The sequence below is a fragment of the Callospermophilus lateralis genome, chromosome 3 (assembly GCF_048772815.1).
Source record: "Callospermophilus lateralis isolate mCalLat2 chromosome 3, mCalLat2.hap1, whole genome shotgun sequence".
Classification (NCBI taxonomy): domain Eukaryota; kingdom Metazoa; phylum Chordata; class Mammalia; order Rodentia; family Sciuridae; genus Callospermophilus; species Callospermophilus lateralis.
Window position 1 is genome coordinate 174,675,063 of NC_135307.1, and position 21,665 is coordinate 174,696,727.

General features: G+C 52.4%; 1 protein-coding gene and 1 non-coding gene across 2 annotated transcripts; both read right to left on the bottom strand.

The window, feature by feature from the left end:
* Window positions 1–3,314: 3,314 nt before the first annotated feature.
* On the bottom strand, window positions 3,315–18,625 carry Sun5 (Sad1 and UNC84 domain containing 5). Its single transcript, XM_076849041.1, has 13 exons — window positions 18,552–18,625; window positions 16,875–16,933; window positions 16,605–16,679; window positions 15,774–15,840; window positions 15,246–15,307; window positions 14,173–14,222; window positions 12,946–12,980; window positions 12,250–12,358; window positions 7,686–7,764; window positions 6,648–6,763; window positions 4,918–5,085; window positions 4,381–4,467; window positions 3,315–3,446 (listed from the first exon to the last, which is right to left on the bottom strand). Exons 1-13 carry the CDS (start codon window positions 18,623–18,625, stop codon window positions 3,315–3,317), a joined length of 1,113 nt encoding a protein of 370 aa, XP_076705156.1.
* Window positions 9,376–9,448, bottom strand: Trnaa-ugc (transfer RNA alanine (anticodon UGC)). The gene has a single exon. It is a non-coding gene; the product is annotated as a tRNA-Ala (tRNA).
* Window positions 18,626–21,665: the final 3,040 nt, after the last annotated feature.

The window sequence follows — 21,665 nt, forward strand, 5'->3', positions numbered from 1 at the left end:
CACACTGGCCCTGGAGCCCGGGGCGGCTGCCAGGGCTGGGCAGTGAAGGCAGCGGGAGGGCCTTGTGCCTGTAGGGGGCAGCAGCACCCAGGTGTCCGCAGACCAGGACAGCCATGGGAGCTGGGGCGCGGAGTCTAGGCCACCTGAGCTCCCCACAGCCCTGGGATCCCACGGTCAAGGAGAGGGGTGGTGGGGGTCCCTGGGTCTAGACTCCCTGGTGGCGTCCATAACAGTGACCAGCAGCCTCAGCCACCCCCCCCACCAGGGTTGGCATCCTGAGCGCTTTGGGGGACAGAGGCCTGGAAAGCCATGGCTGGGGTTTCCACTGGCCCAGGGGCCCAGGGGCTCAGGCTGAGACAGAGAAATGAGTGCGCGGTGCTCCCCCCTGGGGCACGAGGCTGGTCACACCGAAGGCCACGGCTGAAGGCCTTTCGTACTGGGGGTCTTGGGCCTCGGTCCACATTGGGCAGAGAGAGGTGACAGCTGGCACCTCCTGATGCCGTTGGGGAAACTGAGGCACCGAGGGTGACCCCTCAAGGTGACACCATGAAGCAGCCCAGGCAAGGACATGCAGGGCCATCACTGGGCCATCACTTGCCCTTGGCCCAGGGGTTTCTGGGTCTTGCAGAAGCAGAGCCCCGTCCACCTGCTCCCGCTGAGCTGACCTGGCTCCAGAGATTAACGGGATTAGCCACATCCTGGGCTGGAGCTGGGTTTATCAGAGGCGCCACTCCGGGGCCTTGGGGGTGGCTTGGCGCTCTGCACCTCCGGTTCTGTCTGGGCCGCCAGGGCGAGCTGGCTCCCCCCTGGCCGGCTGCCCACTCCTGCTGTGGGCTGGGTTGGGGGTGTCCTGGGTGGCAGACAAGTAGCCAGCCTGTTCCCTGTGGACCTGGGATGGGGTGGCAGAGGGGGGCCCAGGTCCATGTCTGTCTGCGTTGGAAACAAAGCCCCCTTGGCTGGACCAGGCCCTGGCTCCCTGCAGGGTTGGGCAGGGCTCTCTGTGGGACTCGGGTAGGGCTGTCCCTCAGCCTTGCCACCTTGCCTGTGCAGAGGGCTTTTCAAGGGCACCGCGAACTGTGTTGCTCCCCCCGGGACCATGGCCCTGGGGGATGGGAGGGCCTGAGGGGGGCAGGCAGAGGGGAACCGATTGTGAAGAGAGGGACCTGACGTCTGGGCAGGGCCTGGCCGCATCTAGCGGCTCCCCTCAGGTGAACAAGACTCCTGTTCACAGAGCACCTACCCGGCTCCCTGCGGCTGCCTCAGCCGTCCTGGGGAGGGGTGGCACTTGTTCTCCAGGGTGCAGCCGTCAGTCCCTGTCCTGCCCTCCGCTAGCCGCTCCAGGTCACTGGGACCTGCTGGAATCTATCCTGGCTATGGGAGGTCTGGGGGATGGTGGCTGGGTCCCAGCTGCACCACTGGGACCTTGGGACCTGCTGTGCCTCCCCACGCCCCATGTCTGAGGGGAAGCCCCATCTCCACAGGGAGAGGAAGGGCAGCCAGGGCTGGAATGGTGTGAGTCCTCAGGAGGGCAGGGGCATGGAAGGGTGAGCCGTGTGACTGTCAAACACCTGGAATTCCCTCCACAGAAAATGTCACCAAGGGTAAAGACCCCATTTAGAATCTCCCTAAAACTGCTAAAACATCCAGGCTTCAGTCTGGCAAAAGTGTGGAATTCATATGAAATAAGCAACGCCACTCTGCTGAAGAACACGGAAACCCGAAGATACAGAAGACTCTAGTTTCAGGAAAAGGAGTCCTGACATGGCTTAGAGACTCACCCTCCATACCAGAGCCCAAAAATACAGCGTAAGTAGCAGAATTTCGAAAATACCACCTGAGCCAGTCGTGGTGATGCACACCTGTAATCCCAGTGACTCTGGAGGCTGAGGCAGGATCGCAAGTTTGAGGCCAGCCTCAGCAACCTTAGGGAGGCCCTAAGCAACTCAGGGAGGCCCTGTCTCAGAATAAAAAATAAAAAGGGCTGGGGATGTAGCTCACACCCTTGGGGGTTAAATCCTTAGTACCATAAAAACAACAACCTGACCAGTTGATTTTACATCTTGCCTGGGAAAGAAAGTGTATGAGAATCACCAAGCAAGAGTTGGAAATGGGTGCTTGCTAGAGAACGTCCCAGGCCAGAATGTGTGAAAAAGGATGGTGTTGACACAGGACGAAACGGGACTCAGCCAAGTAGGGAAACTGGAGGCAACCTCACACTGTTCCCAAGCAATGGGGAATAGTGGTGACTTGGATAGTAATCAAGCAAAAATTAATCAATCCCTACCTCACACCATACACTAAGATATATTCCAGATGCACTGAGGAGCTTCAATGCACATGTACCTTGTAGGTTTATTCATGAAAGAACAAATGTGTGCTAGTGTGTGTGTGTGAGTGTGTGTGTGTGTGTGTGTGTATAATAAAATTAGTGGAAGAAAACAGAGGTATATTTTTATGAACTTGAACTTGATGTCTTTCCTGATTGACTGGATAATGTTTTACAAAAAAAAAAAAAAAAATCTGTTGAACAAAAGATATTCTAAACAAAGTTAAAAAACAGAACAGCTGGCCGAGGGAAGCTGGGAGGGATTTGGGAGAGGAAGTGGGTGTCTACAGTTGTTTTTCTTTTTTTATTGAATCTCAGTATGATTTGGCTTTTTCATAACAAGAATGGTTCACGTAACAACTATCAACATGATGCCACGCTGGACATGTGTGGCTTCCAGGTCCACTGGCTGTGGGAGGGGGCAGGAAGTGGCAGGAGTGTGAGGTGACCTCCTGAGCTCCTTGCACCGTGGAGACTTGGAGAGCTGGTCTAGGAGGGTCCCCAGGGGCGGGAGTGGAGGCATGGCAGATGGCCAGAGGGCCAGCTTCTTATCTCTGCCTCTTTAACGCCCAGCTGGGCCCCTGCTGCCTGGAATTCATCCCCTCTCTTCCCGGCTCCACTACTTGATCCCGTTCCTCTTGGCTACCTTGCTCCACTCCCAGGCCCTGCTTAGGGAAGTGTCATTCCCTCCTTGGGACTGGACCTCCTGTCGCCTGCCTGGGCCAGAGGTCAGTTGTTCCCTCGGTGATCACTTACCTAACACCTACTCTGCATCATGTTATGTGCTGGAATTTCACTTGGCTGCTCAGAGGCTTCTGTGTCCTGCCGGGGCTGTTGTAATGTGCGGGCGCCCAGCGAGGGATCAGGAATTGCACACCATGGCCTCAGACCTCAAGTGCTGGGCCCCTCTCCCTCCTCAGGGCCCAAAGACATGCAGACTGGGGCGCAGGCTACAGAATAAACTTTACTCTCTCTCAGGGCAGGAGTCCTAGTTAGGAGTCTCTTTGGGCAGGGTCACAGAGCCGTGCACGCGCACTCGGTACAGGCAGGTGAAGCGAGGGTTCCCCCAGTTGCTTGAGATCTTCACCTTGACAGCACCAAAAGCTCGAGGTGGATGGTTCTGGAAAACAGGATCAGACATGGGGCAGCTCACCCTGGCAGAGTGGAAAGAGAGCCTCCCATATCTCAGGTGAGAGACTGAGACTCAGAGAGGGAAATGGTGTATCCCAAGGCCACACAGCAAGTCAGTACTTAGGGGCCAGGATAGAAGGTGCTGAGACCAGAAGAACCAACCTAGAGTGGCTGGGAAATGCCCCAGCCGCGGGCCCCCGGCAGCGTGTTTGTGGTAGGACTGGGCAAGCCCGTTTCCCCTTCTGAAGGATGGGATTGGTACTGGCTGTGCCCCAGGATTGGAGCCAGGATTGTGGGGAACTGAGCTCTTGGGACGAGGGCGCTGAGCGGCACCCACAGCTGCTCTCACGGAGGGCGAGGCCTGTGTTCATCCTGCTTCCTGCCCAGGGCACAAAGCTGGAGAGGCTCGGCCTTCAGGCTCTCACTGTTGGGTTTCAGTCTCTCAAGAGAATTACAGGGGTCAGGGACACTGAGGCCAGAAAAGCAGGCAAATCCCAGGACCACACAGCATTTGTATCTGGGCCGGTGTCGGCTGGATTCCAAGCCTGGACACTGGTGATTCCAGAGGCCACCTGTCTGCTTCTGTGCCCAGCCCTCCCCTCCAGCCTCCATTCCCTCCCTGGGCTGGGAACAGGTGCTGATGGGGCGGGGCTCCCGGTGTGAGGGCTCTCCACTCTGGAGCCAGCAAACCCCACCTGCTGGGTTCTGGGGAGCCCTGGGGGAAATGCAGCCAGCCATCCCTGGGGGGTCAGGCCAGGGGCCCGGTGGGTCCCCCCGTCCCACTCTGGGCCCTGCTGCCGCTCCCTGAGCCTCAGCTGCCCAGCCTGTCCAGTGGGTCAGTCGTGGCTGAGCACCTCACGGGGACACAGGGGGATGACGTGTGGCCCCTGGGCGATCCCCACCGCAGGGCTTGGCTCAGGTACCTGGAGGTCGAACATCTGGATGGTGTTTTCTGGCTGGAACTGGAAGGCTCCCAGGAACACCTCCTCCCTGGGGGAGCTCTCCATGCCCTGGGGGCAGAGCCCAGCGCTGTCAGAGGAGCCTTGGGGTGCTCCCCTCCAGCCTGGGCGTGCTCCCCTCCCAGACCGCAGCTTTCCAGGGCAGCACAGGTGACAGCAGGAGAGAGCCAGGGCCTGGGAGGCAGAGGCCGAGGACCAGCTGCTGCCCGGGCCACTGACCCCAAGGCCTGTGGCGTTTCCCGACCCTTCTCTGGACCCCATTTGGATGAGCAGTTCCTGATAACTCTCTGGATCTTCTCAACAAAATGGGGGCTCAGGTGGCTCTGAAAAGCCGGTGGAAATCGAGGCGCTGGACGTCTGCCCTCGGAGGCGAGCTCTGACCCCCCAGCCCCCCTGAGCCTCCCCAGCCCCCCGCGCCTCCAGAGGTGCAGGCCCGGGGCACCCCCACCTCGCCAGGCTGTCCCTTCAGCTCGGCCTCGCCCCTCGCAGGGGCGCGCTCACGTAGATGACGAAGTCCTTGGGGGCCGTGTCCACGCTGCCGGACAGCGAGATGGATTTGGGGATGTGCTGCAGGGTGATGTTGAACAGGTAGACCTTCTGGGCCAGCCGGATGGTCACCTGGCCACGGTCACCTGTGAAGGCCCAGCAGTTGCCAGGTGTCATGTTGGGCTAGAAGAGGCAGGTAACGGGTTACGCTGAGTGGGCGGCAGGGGCTTCCTCACTCTACAACTAGGCACAGCTACTATCCCTGTTTGACAGATGAGCAAACCGGGCAGCAGAGCAGGGAAATGACTGGCCAGAACCATGCAGAGCTGGGAAGGCTGGCTGGGCAATTTGACCCTGGACCACTTGCTTTTAACCACTACCATCTCCTACCCTATGAAGAGGAAACAGGCCCAGAGAGGGAGAGCATTTCAGCTGAAATCACACAGGGAAGGCATTCATTCAGCAGCTTTTCAGTGTGGCCAGCTCTGAAGTGGAACAGTAGATGCTGAGACGGAAATGGGACAGGGAAGGCCTCTTGAGGAGCTGGGACCAAGGGGGGTCAGGAGCAATCGGGAAAGTGAGTAGAGGGACAGCGACAGCCCTGAGGGCCACAGGAACTAGCTTCAGGGAGCGGCTTAAACTGGAGAGGGCAGAAGGCCTGAGGGCAGGATCTCTCCAGCCTCCGCCCCACCGCTAACCCCGCCCCCACCGCTAACCCCGCCCCACCGCTAACTCCGCCCCCTCCAACTCCGCCCCCACCTCTAACCCCGCCCCACCGCTAACCCTGCCCCACCGCTAACCCCGCCCCCACATCTAACCCCGCCCCACCGCTAACCCCGCCCCACCTCTAACACCTGCTCTGCCTAAGGAACCCTGCTCACCCGTGGCTACCTCCTCCAGGAGGCCCGCTGTCCCTGCAAGGCCATTGCCCCAGCCTGGTCTCAAGCACTGACATCTCTGGGCTCCTTGAGGGACCCATGGAAAAGTCACCGTGGCCTTGGCACCACCCAAGGCTGGCCACTGGAACGGGATGCTCAGCCGGGGGCTGCTAATGGAGCTGTGCTTGCTCTGTGACCCAGCAAGCCCCTGCCCTCTGGGGGGAGTCTCCTCATCCAAGGGCTGCGGCGCAGAGGGCTGAAGCTGGGTGGACTCTGGCTCTGCCCTTTACTAGAGGCCAGCTGTGGGCCTGCAGCGACGAGCTGGCTCTTTGAGCCTTGGTGGCCTTGAGGGTTCTCAGACCCTGAAGTCTCAAGGGCCTGGTGGGGGACTTTGCGGTGCCATAGCAAGCTGTCCCGTGCCCTGCTCCTACAGCAGCCCCTGGGGCCCTGTTCTCTGTTCTTGCTGCCTGCCTCCCCCGCCGCCACCTCTAACCCCGCCCCACCGCTAACTCCGCCCCCTCCAACTCCGCCCTCACCTCTAACCCCGCCCCACCTCTAACCCCGCCCCACCGCTAACTCCGCCCCCTCTAACTCCGCCCCTCTAACCCCGCCCCCTCTAACCCCGCCCCACCGCTAACCCTGCCCCCACCTCTAACCCCGCCCCACCGCTAACCCCACCCCACCGCTAACCCCGCCCCCACCGCTAACCCCGCCCACTTCTAGCCCCTCCCCACCTCTAGCCCCGCCCCACCTCTAGCCCCGCCCAAGGCCCCGCTGCCCTTGCTTCCACCGCCCAGCCTCTGCAGCCAGCCTCTATCCCAGGACCCTGCCTCTGACCAAGCCCGTCCCTCTCCCCTTGTCTCCTGCCTCCAGAATCACGTCTGGGGGCTGCGCGTAGTTCCACAGCCGGATCCAGTTCCAGCAGGAGCGAGCCTTTTCGTAGTTGTAGGTGGCTGAGGTGTGCTCAAAGTCTATGCTGGCCCCTGTGCGGACGGATGGACGTCGGAGCAAGGATCAGATTCGGCCTGGGGAGGGGACTCCTGTGTGCGGGAGCCTCTGGGAGGCCTCACCGCGCCCTCTCTGGACCTCAGTGCTCTCCTCTGGGCAGTGGGTCTGACAGTAACCATAAAGGCCGCCAAAGAGCGCCCACCCCAGGTCCACTGGCAGCAGAAATGAGCCAGGGCTTTCCCCACCAGCCTGGGGGAGACGTGCGCACTATGTCTGGCAGCCCTGTTGTGCTATTGTGGCTGGTTTTACACCCATTGTACAGAGTAAAGAGGGAAGTTTTGGCTCTGAGAGGGTGAGTGGGACCCAGGGTCTCTCAGGGGTTGGGGCAGACCCCCATGTTTCACTGAGGTTAGGGTGCCCTCCCGGGCCCCTCTTTGGCCTCTGTCCCCTCACCGGGAGACCCTTGCTTACTCATGTTAACCTAATCCCCTGGGGCATCTAGAAGGCTTTTCCTTCCTCACACCTCTGAACCCAGTGTCACTCTGCCCACGGGGGTCCCCTCTATTCCTGCTCCCTGCTTCATTGCCCCTGAAATTCTGAGTCCTGACTCACTGTTGGCCCACATTGGTTTATTTCTAGTCTGTGTGTCCCTACCCCCCAGGAATCTCTTTGTCCTGTTGACCACTGTGTGGCAGCCCCAGGCTGAGGGAGGGACAGGAGGGGAGGGGCAGTGGAGGGGTCCGATAGTGGGGAGCATCTGGATTCCTAACCCCATCCCTGCTTCTGGCTCCATTAGACAAAATAAATTCTAGCAAGAAAACCAGCTGTGAACAGAGGTTAGCTCTGAGGAGGACTGTCCTCAAGCAGAGGGTGTACCACACCAGAACCAAAATCTGGGCACGGAAGGGTTTCTGCAGACGCTGAGGTGGGTGGAAGTCGGCAGGGGAGGCCGCTTACCTATAGACTTAAGGGCAAAGTCCGGCTTTTCAATGTAATCGCCTTGTATCATCTTCATTATTTTCTGGGTCATTCTTTGCTGAGAAGACAGAAAACACAGGCTGTGCCTTGATGTGTCCTTACAGATCACAAGCCCCAGGGGTGTGTCCTCCACAGGTGACAGGTGTGTCACAGAGGGGCCAAGAGGCTCACTGAGGGCAAGGGCAGGGGCTCTGGAATCAGCAGGACCTTAGTGCTGTGGGGCCTTGGGCAATATTATGCCTCTGAGACTTGATTTTCCACCCGTAAGATGGGGCCGGTAATGGCATCTCCCTCTCAGAGAGGATTAGAGAGGTCTGGAAAGCCCCCCGTGGGTGCCAGGACTGGCCTCAGCCTCCTGCAGCAATCCTAGGAAGTGTGGACGGTCTTCCTCCCATTTTAAAGGTGAGAGCGTAGAGGCAAAAGGACTTTCATGTGTGGCCCATTCTATTTTCCAACGACGGCTGCAGCCAGGTCTCCCATTGCACACTCTTTTTCAATGTGATGCTGACTTCTTCCCTTGAGAGGCAGATAAGCTCCCTCCCCATTAGTCTGGGCTGGTGACAATGGTAGAAGTGATGCTCAGTCCTAAAAGTCACTAGAACACTGACTGGTTTTCTAAAACCTCCACTCTTGGAAGCTGCCTCCATGTTGTGAGGAAGCCCAGGCCACATGAGGAGGTACTTTGGTCAGCAGCCTAATTCGGTTCCTAGCTGATGGCCAGCACCACTCTCCAGACTCTTCATCAAGGCCCCCTGTGTTGAGGTTTCCCAGCTGAGGCCCCATCCTTGACCTGTCCTGATCTGCAGACTCTCTGACCTTGATACAGTGGTTGTTTTACACTAATTCTTGGGATGCCTTGGGATGCAGCCATAGTGACTAAACAAGAGCCAGGCTGTTATAGGGTAGTGGTTATAATTCTGTTTTGTTGATTTGGAAACTGAGGCTCAGATAGGTTGATGGCCTGCCTTAGGTTGCACAACTCCAAAAGATAAAGTATCCCTAACTCTTGCTTTGTTTACTGGGCAAATGCTCATTTATTTCTTCTCAAAACTGGGTCACCAACTCCAAGAAATTTTCCTGATGATCCCTGCCCTTTTTGGGCTCCAAGTCTGGTTAGGGGTCCACAGGTCCTGGGACTGCCTTGAAGGGAGGGATGGAATTTAGTTTATCACTGTCCTTGAACCCCAGCATGGGACCAGGCATACAGTAGGTGCTTAATGATTATGTATTGATTAGTGTATGCCTTGGGCTTCTACCTTTGTTCCAAGGAAACAAGCGTTTAAGGAGCACTTACCCTACGACAGACATTATTCTAAGGATTACATGAATTACCATGTTTAATCCATATAGAACCCATTTTGTAGATGAGGAAACTGAGGCACAGAGAAGCTAAGGGAGGAGAGCAGTCACACAACTTATAGATGGTAAACATGGGATTCAGATCCAAGTACTTGACTCGAGAGCCAGTGCTCATAACCACCATGCTTACTGTCTCTCTGAGTCAGTGGTCCCTCTTCTACAACCCCCATGGCCCATCCCTGCCTCCCTCCCCAGTGCAGAGAGGAAACGCCTGCAGAGGGCCTCATTCCTGAGTGAGGAAGAGCGACACTCTCTCCTGAGAAGCTTGGGGGAGAGGAAGGAGCCCTGGAAACCTGGAATTTTTGGGGGGAGGGGGTACTGGGGATTGAACCCAGGGCCTTGTGCATGCAAGGCAAGCACTCTACCAACTGAGCTACAGCCCCAGCCAGAAACCTGGGACTTTGAAACAACAAAAAGTACAGTCAAGCTTCAGGCAGCTTTGCTTGATCTCACATGGCAAAACCTCCATCTGTAAATTCTTAGAAACTTGGCTTCTAGGCAAAGATGGTGGTAGTGAAAACTCACCAGATGTTTTGGTAGATAAGGCTGAAGCTATCTTCTTAACTGTGGAGCAAAGAGGCCCAGGAGGCGAGAATAGAAAAGACAGTAGAGGACTTGTTCAGGAGTTGACATCCAAATAACAAAAGCTTAAAAGTGAGAATAGAGCCAGGCGTGGTGGCGCACACCTGTAATCTCAGTGGCTCAGGAGGCTGAGGCAGGAGAATCGTGAGTTCAAACCCAACCTTAGCAAGGCCCTGAGCAACTCGATGAGACCCTGCCTCCAAATGAAATATAAAAAAGGGCTGGGGGTGTGGCTCAGTGGTTGGGGACTCCTGGGTTCAATCCCCAATTTAAAAAAAAAAAAAAAAAGAATAGAGCAAACAGGACCAGGGCAGAGGTCACCAGTTTGATCACATGATTAAAGAACACTTCTTAGGGTGGAAGGACGTGAGTTTGTGGACTGAAAGCTTCCTCGGGGTGTCTGGCCCATGGGTGTTTTCTCTTGACGTTTTGGATGGAAGGTAAGACCTGGCCCGGTCAGCAACTGCTAGAAGAAGTCAGAGAGTTGAATACATCATATTTTAAGGCCAATGTGAGCTAGGGACTAAAATTCCAGAGAGGGGAGAACCAGGCCCAGTTCTGCTGACAATTTTATTTTGACCCCTGGGGTCGTTTGACGATCTGGATCATGGACTAAGGATCAGGGCTTGGGCCAGACTCTGAATTACTCCTGGAGAAGGAGGAGCAGTGAAGTTATAGTGGCCCCCGGGGGCTAAGGGGATCAAATCAGGACAGAGGAAAAGCACCCTCGGCCAGCCTCCCCCACAAGGTGTTCCCTGGACTCCAAGATTTCAGGAGACCAGGAGCTGCTTCCAAGGCTCTGGAAGGCAGCATTAAACTTCCTGTCTTCTAAAGCTTAGGAAATAAAGTGGTGTGGGGGGGTACAAGATAAAACAAGTGAGAGACTAAAGCCGTGGGACCGTGGTTCTCTGGGGTTGGCATCAGAGTGCCCTGGCTTGATTCCCGTCCTCAGACTTCAGCTCCAGCGGGTCTGGGTGGGGCCCATTCATTGGAATGTCTGACATTTCCCCAGGTAACCTGCGGGTGTGGGTGCGGCCCTCTGAGACCCACTGCCCTAGAAGGAGCGGTGAGTCAGCCCAGAGTACCCTAGCTGCCCTTCTTGAGGCGCTGAACTAGTCTGGGCACCATTAGAAGGTGGGAATTCAAGTATGCCTCTGGAAGAGGAGGTGCCATTGGGGCCAGAGATTTTATGCTGATTCAGGGCTAGAAGGAAAAAGGAGAATTGAGAGCCCTCAGACCGATGGTCAGTCTGCCCTATGAAAACACTTGCCAAGTATTTGAAACTGCCTGGGCAGCTTTCCAAAGAGCTAACCTGAAAATATCTGAATAGATCTCATAAATTTGCAATCTGGGTCAGTCTAAACCAGCTCAATGTGTGTCTAGAAAGAAGGGATCAGATCCTCTTTCCAAAGAAAAGGGAACAGCATTGGTAGAAGTCATAAAGTACTTGAAGCAATAGAGTTCTTTTATATCCCATGTCCAGAAAACACTAAAAATATAAAAATGCATAAAAACTTTCATACACAAAAATAGACACTAAGAGTCAAGATTGTATAGCTGATACCCAAGAGAAAAAAACAGAAAACAGAAGAAGGCCAAAGATAATCCAGATGTTGGAGTCAGCAGACAAAGATTTGAAAGATAACCATGACTGATGAGTTAAATAAAATAAAGGAAAAGATCAACAACATAAATGAAATGATGGAGAATTTTACCATAGAGTTTAAGTCTATGAAAAAGAGTTAAACGTGCATGCTATAACTAAATAATGCAATATATGAAATAATAGTAGATTTCTCAGGCAGAATACAGAATTATTAGTGAACCTGAAGAAATAAAAAAATATCAAAACATGGAGAAAAATAATTAAAAAAAAAATGAATCAGGTGATAGCATAAGAATTACATGAAACACACTCTAAAGGTCTAGCATAGTAATCAGAATTCAAGAGAGGAGTGATGACGGGGAAGATCAATATTTTAAGAGAGAAAGGCTAAGCATTTTTTAAAACTATTGAAAAATATCAATATATAGATTTTAAAAATATAGGAAACCCCCAAGCTGGTTTTATATATAGACTATGAGGGGCTGGGATTGTGGCTCAGTGGTGAAGCACTTGTCTTGCACATGGGAGGCACTGGATCCTCAGTACCACATAAAAATAAAATAAAGGTATTGAGTTCATCTACAACTAAAACATTTTTTAAAAAAGAATGTTAGACACAAAAAGAATATCCTATAAACTCCCAGGAGTAACAAATGGATTAAACCCAAAGGGTCAGTAATCAGAGTGGCATAATAATTCTCAACAGAAACAATACAAATGAGAATACAGCGGTAGACCTCCTTCAGAGTTCTCAGGAGAAAATTTCTTTTCTAGAATTCTATACCCAGCCAAACTACCAATCAAGTGCAAGGGTAGAAGAATAATGGTGTTTCTAAACATGTAAGTTCTAAGTTCTTTTGCTCTTTTCTCAGTAGTTACTTGGGGATGTGCTCCATTAAAATGAGGGATAAAACCAAGAAAGGAGAAAACTCAGGATATAAGAAAGAGGGCATCAAAGAAGTTAGGTGTCTGAGGGCAGAATGAGTGGCATCTCACCTCGTCTGACATGGCCTCCATCTCTTGGAGTCTGGCAATGAGCTGGTTCATGCTGCCTCGGAGGTCCTGGATTTCCCCAGTGTGATGTCGCACCTTCTCCTGGTACATCCTTAACAGGAAAGAGTAAAGCAAGAAGTGACTGCCTTGTAATGCTGCTATTGTGGCCTCAAGTTCTCTCTTCGCTAGTCAGATCTCAAAGAACTAGCTTCATCTTCTCCTCCTCTCTTGGGCCCATTCCTGGTTCACCCAGAGGTTATTATCTCTCAAACACTATCCTTCTCTTTTTTCTTCTTGGAATATGCTTAAGACCAGTTCATTCTTTCCAAATATTTCTGAGAATTTTGTTTGCAATTAAGAATGCAAACAAGTCAGATGGTGACTTTTTCATTAAAATCTCTTAACTACCATTTACTGATCACTGACTGTGGACCAGGAACTATGCAGATTTTCTTTAATACCCATAATTCCCCAGGGCAAGGTGGAGTACTCTGCCTCATCTCACACATGAGGCGTTGGTTAAAAGCTCAGCGAGAGGAAGTTTGTTTGGCATCAGGCCAGACAGGTAAAACTCAGGGGAGCTAGGACTGAAGTCCAGGTTTGTCTGTGAGCTCATGTTCCTAGCCAATATACCCCAGAGTCTTTCTATACCTGTATTTTTTTTTTATATGATAGGACTTACCAGCAGATTCCTCTTACCTCAAACTCTGCAACGGACTATTTATGCTGTCATCCTGGAGGAGTGTTGAAGAAAGCAGAAATCCCCTTCAGTTGGCCTGATAGAGCTCCCTCCATCCATTCTCCAAAACCACAAGTCCATCCACTCATCCACCTTCCCATGTATGCTTCCATCCATTCACCCACCTACCATCTCTCCAAACTCGAAACTCCAGTTTTTATTTTTATCCATCCACTCTCCTCCATCATCTGGAACTCTTCCATCAACTCTTCCATCTCCCCAAGCTCCCTGCCATCCCCCTCCCGTCTGTCCACACTACCCCATATATCCTCCTGTCATCCATCCATCCCCCCACTTACCTATCTGTCCCATCTGCCCCCACTACTGCCCATTCTCCCTTTTATATGTTCCTCTGCTGTTTCTCCCATCCCTACCTCCATGATGACCAACGTCCGTCAGTCCGTCCATCCATCCATCCATCCATCCATCCATCCATCCACCTTCCTATCCCTTCTCCCTCTATTCACGCTCCCATCTGACCATCCAGTCATTCAGCATTGAGCGTGGCAGCCCTATTTCCTGCACTGAGCTGGAATTGCCCAGAGGTATCCGCCCTTTCTCCTTCCTCCAAGTTGCTGCAGCAGAGCTGGGGAGACAGTCAGGAGTGTAGGACATTGTGGGAGAAAGGAAGGGGCTGGGACCACCTCTGCCTGGTTGTTCCTGGAGGGACGACATGTTGTGAAATCTTGAAGAACGTGAAAGGGTTCACAAGGGAGAGGAGAAGAGATAGGCCTCTGGGTCCCGGTCCCTGCAGGTGTTGCGAGACGTCCTTAAACAGGGAGCTCCAGTCACCTTTCCCCTCTTCTTTCCTCCCCAGAAACAACAAAGCAAAGGGGTATCGTTGTCTCATTTAAGCAGAAAAGAAACAACTGTTGAGTAGAAAGAGGGTCTTCCCCCTTCCCACTGCCTCGCTTTATTGGGAGCCTTGAGAAGGAGAGATGAGTCATCTGGGGGGTGACAGGAGGGCCATCCTGGTGGAGGGACTATTGCATGTGGTCTTTGAAAGTCACAGGTAGCAGGAGAGATGGGTCCTAGATGGGTGGCGTGATCAAGGCAGAGATTTGGTTTGGAATAAAGCAGGAACTTGACAGGGTCCAGATTTGGTGAGAGCGAGAGGAGCTATGGAGGGACAATTAGCTGCCCCAGGTGAGACTAGTCAGCTGTGGGCTGGACGAGGGCGCACTCACCTGCCAGACTTCCATTTTTGATGGTAAATGCATAGAAAACATCCAGAATCCTGCGGGGCCATGAGAACAAGAATCAGCTGCTTAACATAGAAGGTCAAGAGCGAGACTCTGCTCTAGAGTCGGAGCCCCGCCCTGCCACTGGCTAGCACTGCACAACTTTGGGAGAAATGACTTAATCCCTCTATGCCTCAGTTTCCTCCTCTGCCCAATGGTAATAACATAAAATCCACTTCATGTGCAAATGAAATCACATGCAATGTACATTACGTAAACTGCCTGTCTCCTCCCACACTCCCATCGCAGCCTTGCTGGGGAGGATTGGTTCAGAGAAGGAGGCAGGTGGTTTCTTCTGCGTTTCATGATCTCCAACTGGCTGAAACCTCACCATTTCAGCAGTCGTTTAAAAGCCTTTAAAACTTATTTCTTATTATGATAAAATACTTTTGTTTTTTGGAGTGAGGGATCAAACGCAGGGGTGCTTAACCACTGAGCCATGTCCCCAGTCCTTTTGACATTTTTCGAAATTTTGAGACAGGACCTCGCTAAGTTGCTGGGGTTGGTTTTGAACTTGTGATTTCCCTGCCTCTGCCTCCCAAGAGGCTGGGATTCGAGGCGTGGGCCACCACACCCAGCTTGAAACACCACTTAACAAACTAGGGACGGAAGAGAACCTCCTCAGTGTAACAGCAACCCACAGCTGACCGCCTACTAGTGGCGCCAGATGGGAAGCCTTCCCACTAACATCGAGACATAGAGCCTCACAGTTGCGGCCGATTGATTTTCACAAGGGCGTCACGACATTCAGTGAGCAAAAATAGTCTTTTCAATAAATGGTTCTGGAACAACCATGTATCCATATTCAGAAGCAAGACACTTTGTGGTTTCCAGAGCTCTTCTTGGCTTTCAAAAATTTTCTTGGACATCATTTCACTGAACCCTCATTAGACAGGTGGGGACACTGAGTCGCGTGCAGGGGACACGTGTGGCCAGGTGTCGCAGAGCTAGACCCCGCTCTCCTCTCCCAGCGGGGGCCAGACCCGGGGACACCACCTGCCCGGGGTCTGCAGACCCACCGAAAACGCAGAGGACCAGCACGCCCGTCTTCTCCATGAGCTTCTGGAAGAACAGCCTGCACCTGGAGGCCAGGGGAGCCAGAGTCAAGGGGCCTCCCCTCCCCCTGGCCACCAGCGCGGGTTGCCCCCCTCCCCTCCCTGATGAACGTGGCCTCCGCTGGGACCTAAAGGGTCCCCCACACTCCCCGCAGAGCGCTGGTTGATGTGTCTGTCCTTGTCTCCAGGCTGGGGCTCACGAGGGGTGGGCCGAGGCTGGGACCAGGACAGGCATCGGACTTCCAATGGATGGAGGAGGCCGAGCGTCAAGCCCAGGACCCAGCCCTGCTGTCCCCAAGCTGGGTGCCAATGAGGGGAGCTTAGAAAAGAAAGGGGCAGGGGTCCAGGGGCAGCCGCTGCGGAGGGAGGCTGAGGAGCCCTAGGGGGCCCGGGGGCCAGCTTGGGGTCCCTGGTCTACACTGCTACCAGAGGGACGCCTAAGCCAAAGGCGGGCTGCCTGCCCGCCCCCCCCCCCCAGGCCCTGCCGCTCACCGGCAGGTGTTGAAGAGGACCTGCTGGGCCTGGGTCCTCAGGAAGTAGGCCAGGCAGGCGATCCAGGCTGCAGGGGACATGGACGGAGCGTGAGTCCTTGGGCCTCATCCCTGTCCCACGGCGGGTCCTGGGCCCGTGGGGGCACCTTGGAGCTGGGCGGCCTTCTTCTTATTATTCATTTATTTTTTCTGTGGTGCTGAGGCTCGAGCCCAGGGCCTCACACATGGGAGGCAAGGCCCCCGGCTGAGCCCAGCCCCAGCCCTGGGAGGCCCCTGGACTCGCTGGTCAAGCCCAGGACAGGCCCTGGCCTGGCCGATGGGAGTGCCAGGCTGGCGCCCGCTGGGTCCTGCAGGGGAGCGCTGCTGTGGCCCTAAGGGCTGGAATGTGCTGGTGCCCAGGTCCAGAACCTGGGAGCCTGGGACCGGAGCGGCCTTGCTGGGTTCCCCTGGGGAAGCTCAGCGTGGGGCCGGCAGAAACAGGGGTGCAAAAGGGGTGGGGGGGACACACGGGCGGATGGGAGAATGGAGGAGGACTTGGGACTTGGGAAATGAGTGGACTGGAAGATGAGAGAGGCTGCCCGCTGGAGGGGTGACTCCGCGGGAGCCAGGCCGGGCTGGGGCCCAGCAGAGGAGAGCTGGCGGGCAGCCCTTCACTGGCCAGTGTCCTGCCGACCTCCACTTCCATCCACCAAGGGGTCCTGGCTGGGATCACCCCAGTGGGGCTCAACCCGCGGCTCCCTGTAAACCTCACGGCCTCCCCCTCCCCAGCTTAGTAGGCTGGACCCTCCCGGGCCCAGGGGATGGCCGAGGGGACTCTGCAGACCATACGCACACAGATATCCCAGCAGGAACTGGGTCAGGCTGATGGCCGGGGCATTGATGCGGGCGGGCAGCGGGAAGCTGTCATCTGCAGGGAGCGATGGGTGGTCAGGTCCTTGCCTTTGAGACGTGGGCTGGTGGAGACCTGGGGGGCACTCGGGGCTCGGAGTGAGCGGCCCTGCCCCTCTGCCTCCACCTCTTGCTGTGTGACCGTGGATTTCCTGCTAAACATCTCTGAGCCTCAGCCCCTCAAAGGCCCCCTCCCGCTCCCCTCTCTGCTCACTCCTGCTTGGTGAGGGGTCCATCGCCATCCTGCTGGTGTTCCGGGGTCGCGGGTTGCATCTGGGGACGACAAGGTTCACAGTCGCGGTTTACAGCACAAGCTGGTGACGCGTCACCGCATCCCAGATTGAGAAACTGAGTGACAGAGAAGTTTGCCAAGACCACCAGGCTGGGAACAGGGACAGATTAGGGTCTGGCTGACCCCAAATCCAGGTCCTTTTAAGGCAAGGACTGTGGTTGGTGTGGCCATTGCAGGTGACCATCACCCCCAGGCCACCCACTCCTCTGCTGGCAGAAGCTGAGTTGAGACCCACAGGGAACAGTGGCCGCTCTCCTTCCCTCTCAGTAGTCATGTCCTGCCCCCACGGAGGGCTGTGGTGGCCATGCTGTGACCACGAGAGATGACTAAAAGGAAGAGCCGTGTGACAGCCGGAACCTGGTCTCCGGCGGAGCCTGGGACTGCAGAATCCAGGGACTCTGGAGCCCCAGCTCAGGAGCCCTTGGTAGGTGAGATAAAGACCTTTCATTTCCTCAGGCAGTAGTCCCCCAACATTCTCTCCTTGTCCCCCCTTTGTGTCTATATTTATTTCTTGAGAAATTATATATACACCTGCTACAGCTTGGATGTTGAATGTCCCTCAAAGGCTCCTGTGTTAAAGGTTTGGGTCCCCAAATGGCCCTATAGGAAGGCCATGTGGACCTTTAGGAGGTGGGGCCTCGTGAGAGGTCCTTAGGTTGTTGGGGGCGTGTCCTTGGAGAGAACTGTGGGACCCCAGTCTTCCCTTCTTTCCTTCCTGGCTTCTTAGGTGGGTGATTTTCTTCCCCCATGTCCTCTCACCATGAGGCAGTGCCACCCAAAACATCATGGACCAGAACCTCCAAAACAATGAAATATACCTTTTCTTTTGATAACTTAATTATCTCAGGCATTTTATTATAGTGGTAGAAAGCTATGCCAACGTACACTTAGCCTTCCTCAGTGTACGGATTTATTTGTACATTCCTGGGGAATATACAGCACAGGGGGGTGACTAGCTTCACAACAACTTACTATAGACCTTAAAATAACTAGAAGAGAGGAGTTTGAAACTTCCCAATACAAAGAAATGCTCATTACCCTGATCTGATCATTTTGGAGGATAGCATATACCAACTTATCACTTTGCACCCATAGACACAATTATTATGTGTTGATTAAATCAAGGAGGATGAGCCAAAAATACTCATGCAACATCGACGATTTCTTCCTTCACCTCCATGGCTATTTTGTAAACCCTGGTGGGATACATACACACCCTGTTCTGGGACCCGGAAGTGGGTATCATTTTGAATGTTGGAATTCCTGTCACCTACAGCTAGAGGCCTCCTGGCAGACAGAGGGCAGAGACACGTGTTTCCTGGTTCAGTGTCTGCCTCCCTCCCAGACTAGCTCCATGAGAGCGGGGAGCACATGGGGCTGGTATAACATGGTGCCCCGGTCCTCTGCATGGTGCCTGGCAAAGAGTAGATGCTCAATAAACACATCCTGAAAGATGGCCACCTCCTCGCCAAGAGACTTTGGGAAAGCCACCGTCAACCTCTCATCAACTGTGAAGCACAGCTCCCCTCCCAGCGGGGGTGGAGGGCTGCCTTTTGCCAGCTGTTAAAGGCTGAGCCAAGGCAGGGTTGTTGTCCTCACCTCCTGGGCCTGACACTGGGGATCACGTCTTCGCATAGGGAACCTGGGTCCCCAGTGGTCCTTGACCGTGGCATCGATTCCCTTCTGTAGGGCTAATAGATGGTGGTGGGGATCTCTGGGAGTCAGTGAGGAGGAACTGGCTGCTGCCACCACCTCAGAGTGTCCTCTGGAAGGTGCCATGTGGAATTTGCCAGGGTCAGGGAGAATTGTTGGCTCTATGACCTCACAGAGCAGGTGGGCAGGGAGGACACCCAGTCTCCAGCTTGGCCCTAGAACCTCCCCTCAGAAGAAGCCATTGTGACAATTTTCCATGTTTAAGGTGGAGGAAATTGAAGGCGTAAGGCAGTAAGGGCCGTTGGTGCTGAAGGGCACATCTGTAACTTGGTGACTCAGGAGGCTCAGGCAGGAGGATGGCGAGTTTGAGGCCAGCCTGGGCAACTAAGTGAGACATTGTCTTAAAATAAAAATGAAAAAGGGTGGGGATATAGCTCAGTGGTAAATCTTTCCTGGTTCAATCTCAAGTACCAAAAAGAACAGGGAAAAAAAAACAACATTGAGGGCCATGCTTGGCTCAGGGGTTGCACAGGGATGAGTTGAGTCTCCAAAAACTGGACCAGGTTTTCCTGGTTCCCAAACTCCTACCTGCCCCAAATTTCCTGATTTACCATGTTTTCTGTACTGTTGAGCTTCTCACCAGTGGACATTTTGCATCATACAAAATACTATTATGTGGGTTATTTATTTAATGAAGGTCTACTATTTACTGGAAAAGATAAAAGGAAATGTCTGGCTACATGTGTTTCTAACTCTGTAGAGAAGCTGACCATTTGAGCCAACTTTTTCTTCCAATGGACGCAGAGTCTCTGGTTTAATTCCTAGGTCCTTGATCCATTTTGAGTTAAGTTTTGTGCATGGTGAGAGATAGGGGTTTAATTTCATTTTGTTGCATGTAGATTTCCACTTTTCCTAGCATCATTTGTTGAAGAGGCTATCTTTTCTCCAATGTATGTTTTTGGCGCCTTTGTCTAATGTAAGATAACTGTAATTAGGTGGGTTAGTCTCTGTGTCCTCTAATCTGTACCATTGGTCTACCAGTCTATTTTGGTGCCAATACCATGCTGTTTTTGTTACTATTGCTCTGTAGTATAGTTTAAGGTCTGGTATAGTGATGCCACCTGCTTTACTCTTTTTGCTAAGCATTGCTTTAGCTATTCTGGGTCTCTTATTTTTCCAGATGAATTTCATGACTGCCTTTTCTATTTCCATGAGGAATGTCATTGGGATTTTGATTGAAATTCCACTCAATCTGTATAGTGCTTTTGGTAGTTTGGTCATTTTGACAATATTAATTCTGCCTATCCAAGAACAAGGGAGATCTTTCCGTCTTCTAAGGTCTTCTCTATTTTCTTTCTTTAACATTCTGTAACATTTAACATTTTTATTGTAGAGGTCTTTCATCTCTTTTGTTAAGTTGATTCCCAAGTATTTTATTTTTAGTTTTTGAGGGTATTGTAAATGGGATAGTTTTCCTAGCTTCTCTTTCAGAGGATTTGTTATTGATGTACAGAAATACCTTTGATTTATGGGTGTTGATTTTATATCCTGCTACTTGGCTGAATTCATTTATTAGTTCTAAGAGATTTCTGGTGGAATGTTTTGGGTCTTCTAGGCATAGAATCATATCGCGGGCTAGTAATGATAGTTTGAGTTCTTCTTTTCCTATCCGTATCCCTTTAATTTCTTTCATCTCTCTCTAATTGCTCTGGCTAGAGCCTCAACTTCCTTAATAAGACTCCTATAGTACAAGAAATAAAATCAAGAATCAACAGATGGGATGGATTCAAACTAAAAAGCTTCTTCTCAGCAAAAGAAACAATCAGTGGAGTGAACAGGGAGCCTACAGAATGAGAGAAAATTTTTACCACACGCACATCAGATAGAGCACTAATCTCTAGGACACATAAAGAACTCAAAAATCTTAACACCAAAAATATAATAACCCAATCAATAAATGGGCTAAGACTGAACAGACACTTCTAAGAAGATAATATACAAATAATCAATAAATATATGAAAAAATGTTCAACATCTTTAACAATTAGGGAAATGTGAATCAAAACTACTCTAAGATTTCATCTCACTCCAGTCAGAATGGCAGCTATTAAGAACACAAACAACAATAAGTGTTGGTGAGGATGTGGGGAGAAAGGCACACTCATACATTGCTGGTGGGACTGAAAATTGGTGCAGCCAATATGGAAAACAGTTTGGAGATTCCTTGGAAAACTGGGAATGGAACCACCATTTGACTCAGCTATCCCACTCTTTGGTTTATATCTAAAGGACTTAAAAACAGCATACTACAGGGACACAGCCACATCCATGTGTATAACAGCACGATTCACAATAGCAAAATTGTGAAATCAACCTAGATGCCCTTCGGCAGATGAGTGGATAAAGAAAATGTGGTACATACACAATGGAATATTATTCAGCATTAAAAGAGAATAAAATTGTGGCATTTGCAGGTAAAATGGATGGAGTTGGAGAATACTATGCTAAGTGAAGTAAGCCCATCCCAAAAAGCCAAATGCCAAATGTTTTCTCTGATATGAGGATGCTGATCCATAATGGGGATGTGGGGGGAGTGTGGGTTGAATAGAGGAACTTTAGATAGGGCAAAAGGGAGAGAGGGGAAGGGGGGGCAGGGGGATTAGAAAAACAGTGGAATGAGATGCACATCATTACCCTAAGTACACGTATGAAGACACGAATGGTGTGACTCTACTTTGTGTACAACCAGAGACATGAAAAATTATGCTCTATATGTGTACTATGAATTGAAATGCATTTTGCTGTCATATATAACAAATTAGAATTTTAAAAAAAGAGAACCTGACCATTTGAATTGATACTAAAAGTGAACTTGCTTTTGCCCCCTGGTGGCAGGTACTAAAAATTGCAGGTTAAGTACTTGTGGGAAGTGGAATGAGGGTCCCCTAAGGAGGTTCCTGTGCTAAAATCTGAACATAAGAATATGTTACGTTACTTGGCAAAAGGGAGTTAAAGCTAGCAGACAGAATTAAGGTCCCGATTCAGATGACCTTGAGGAGG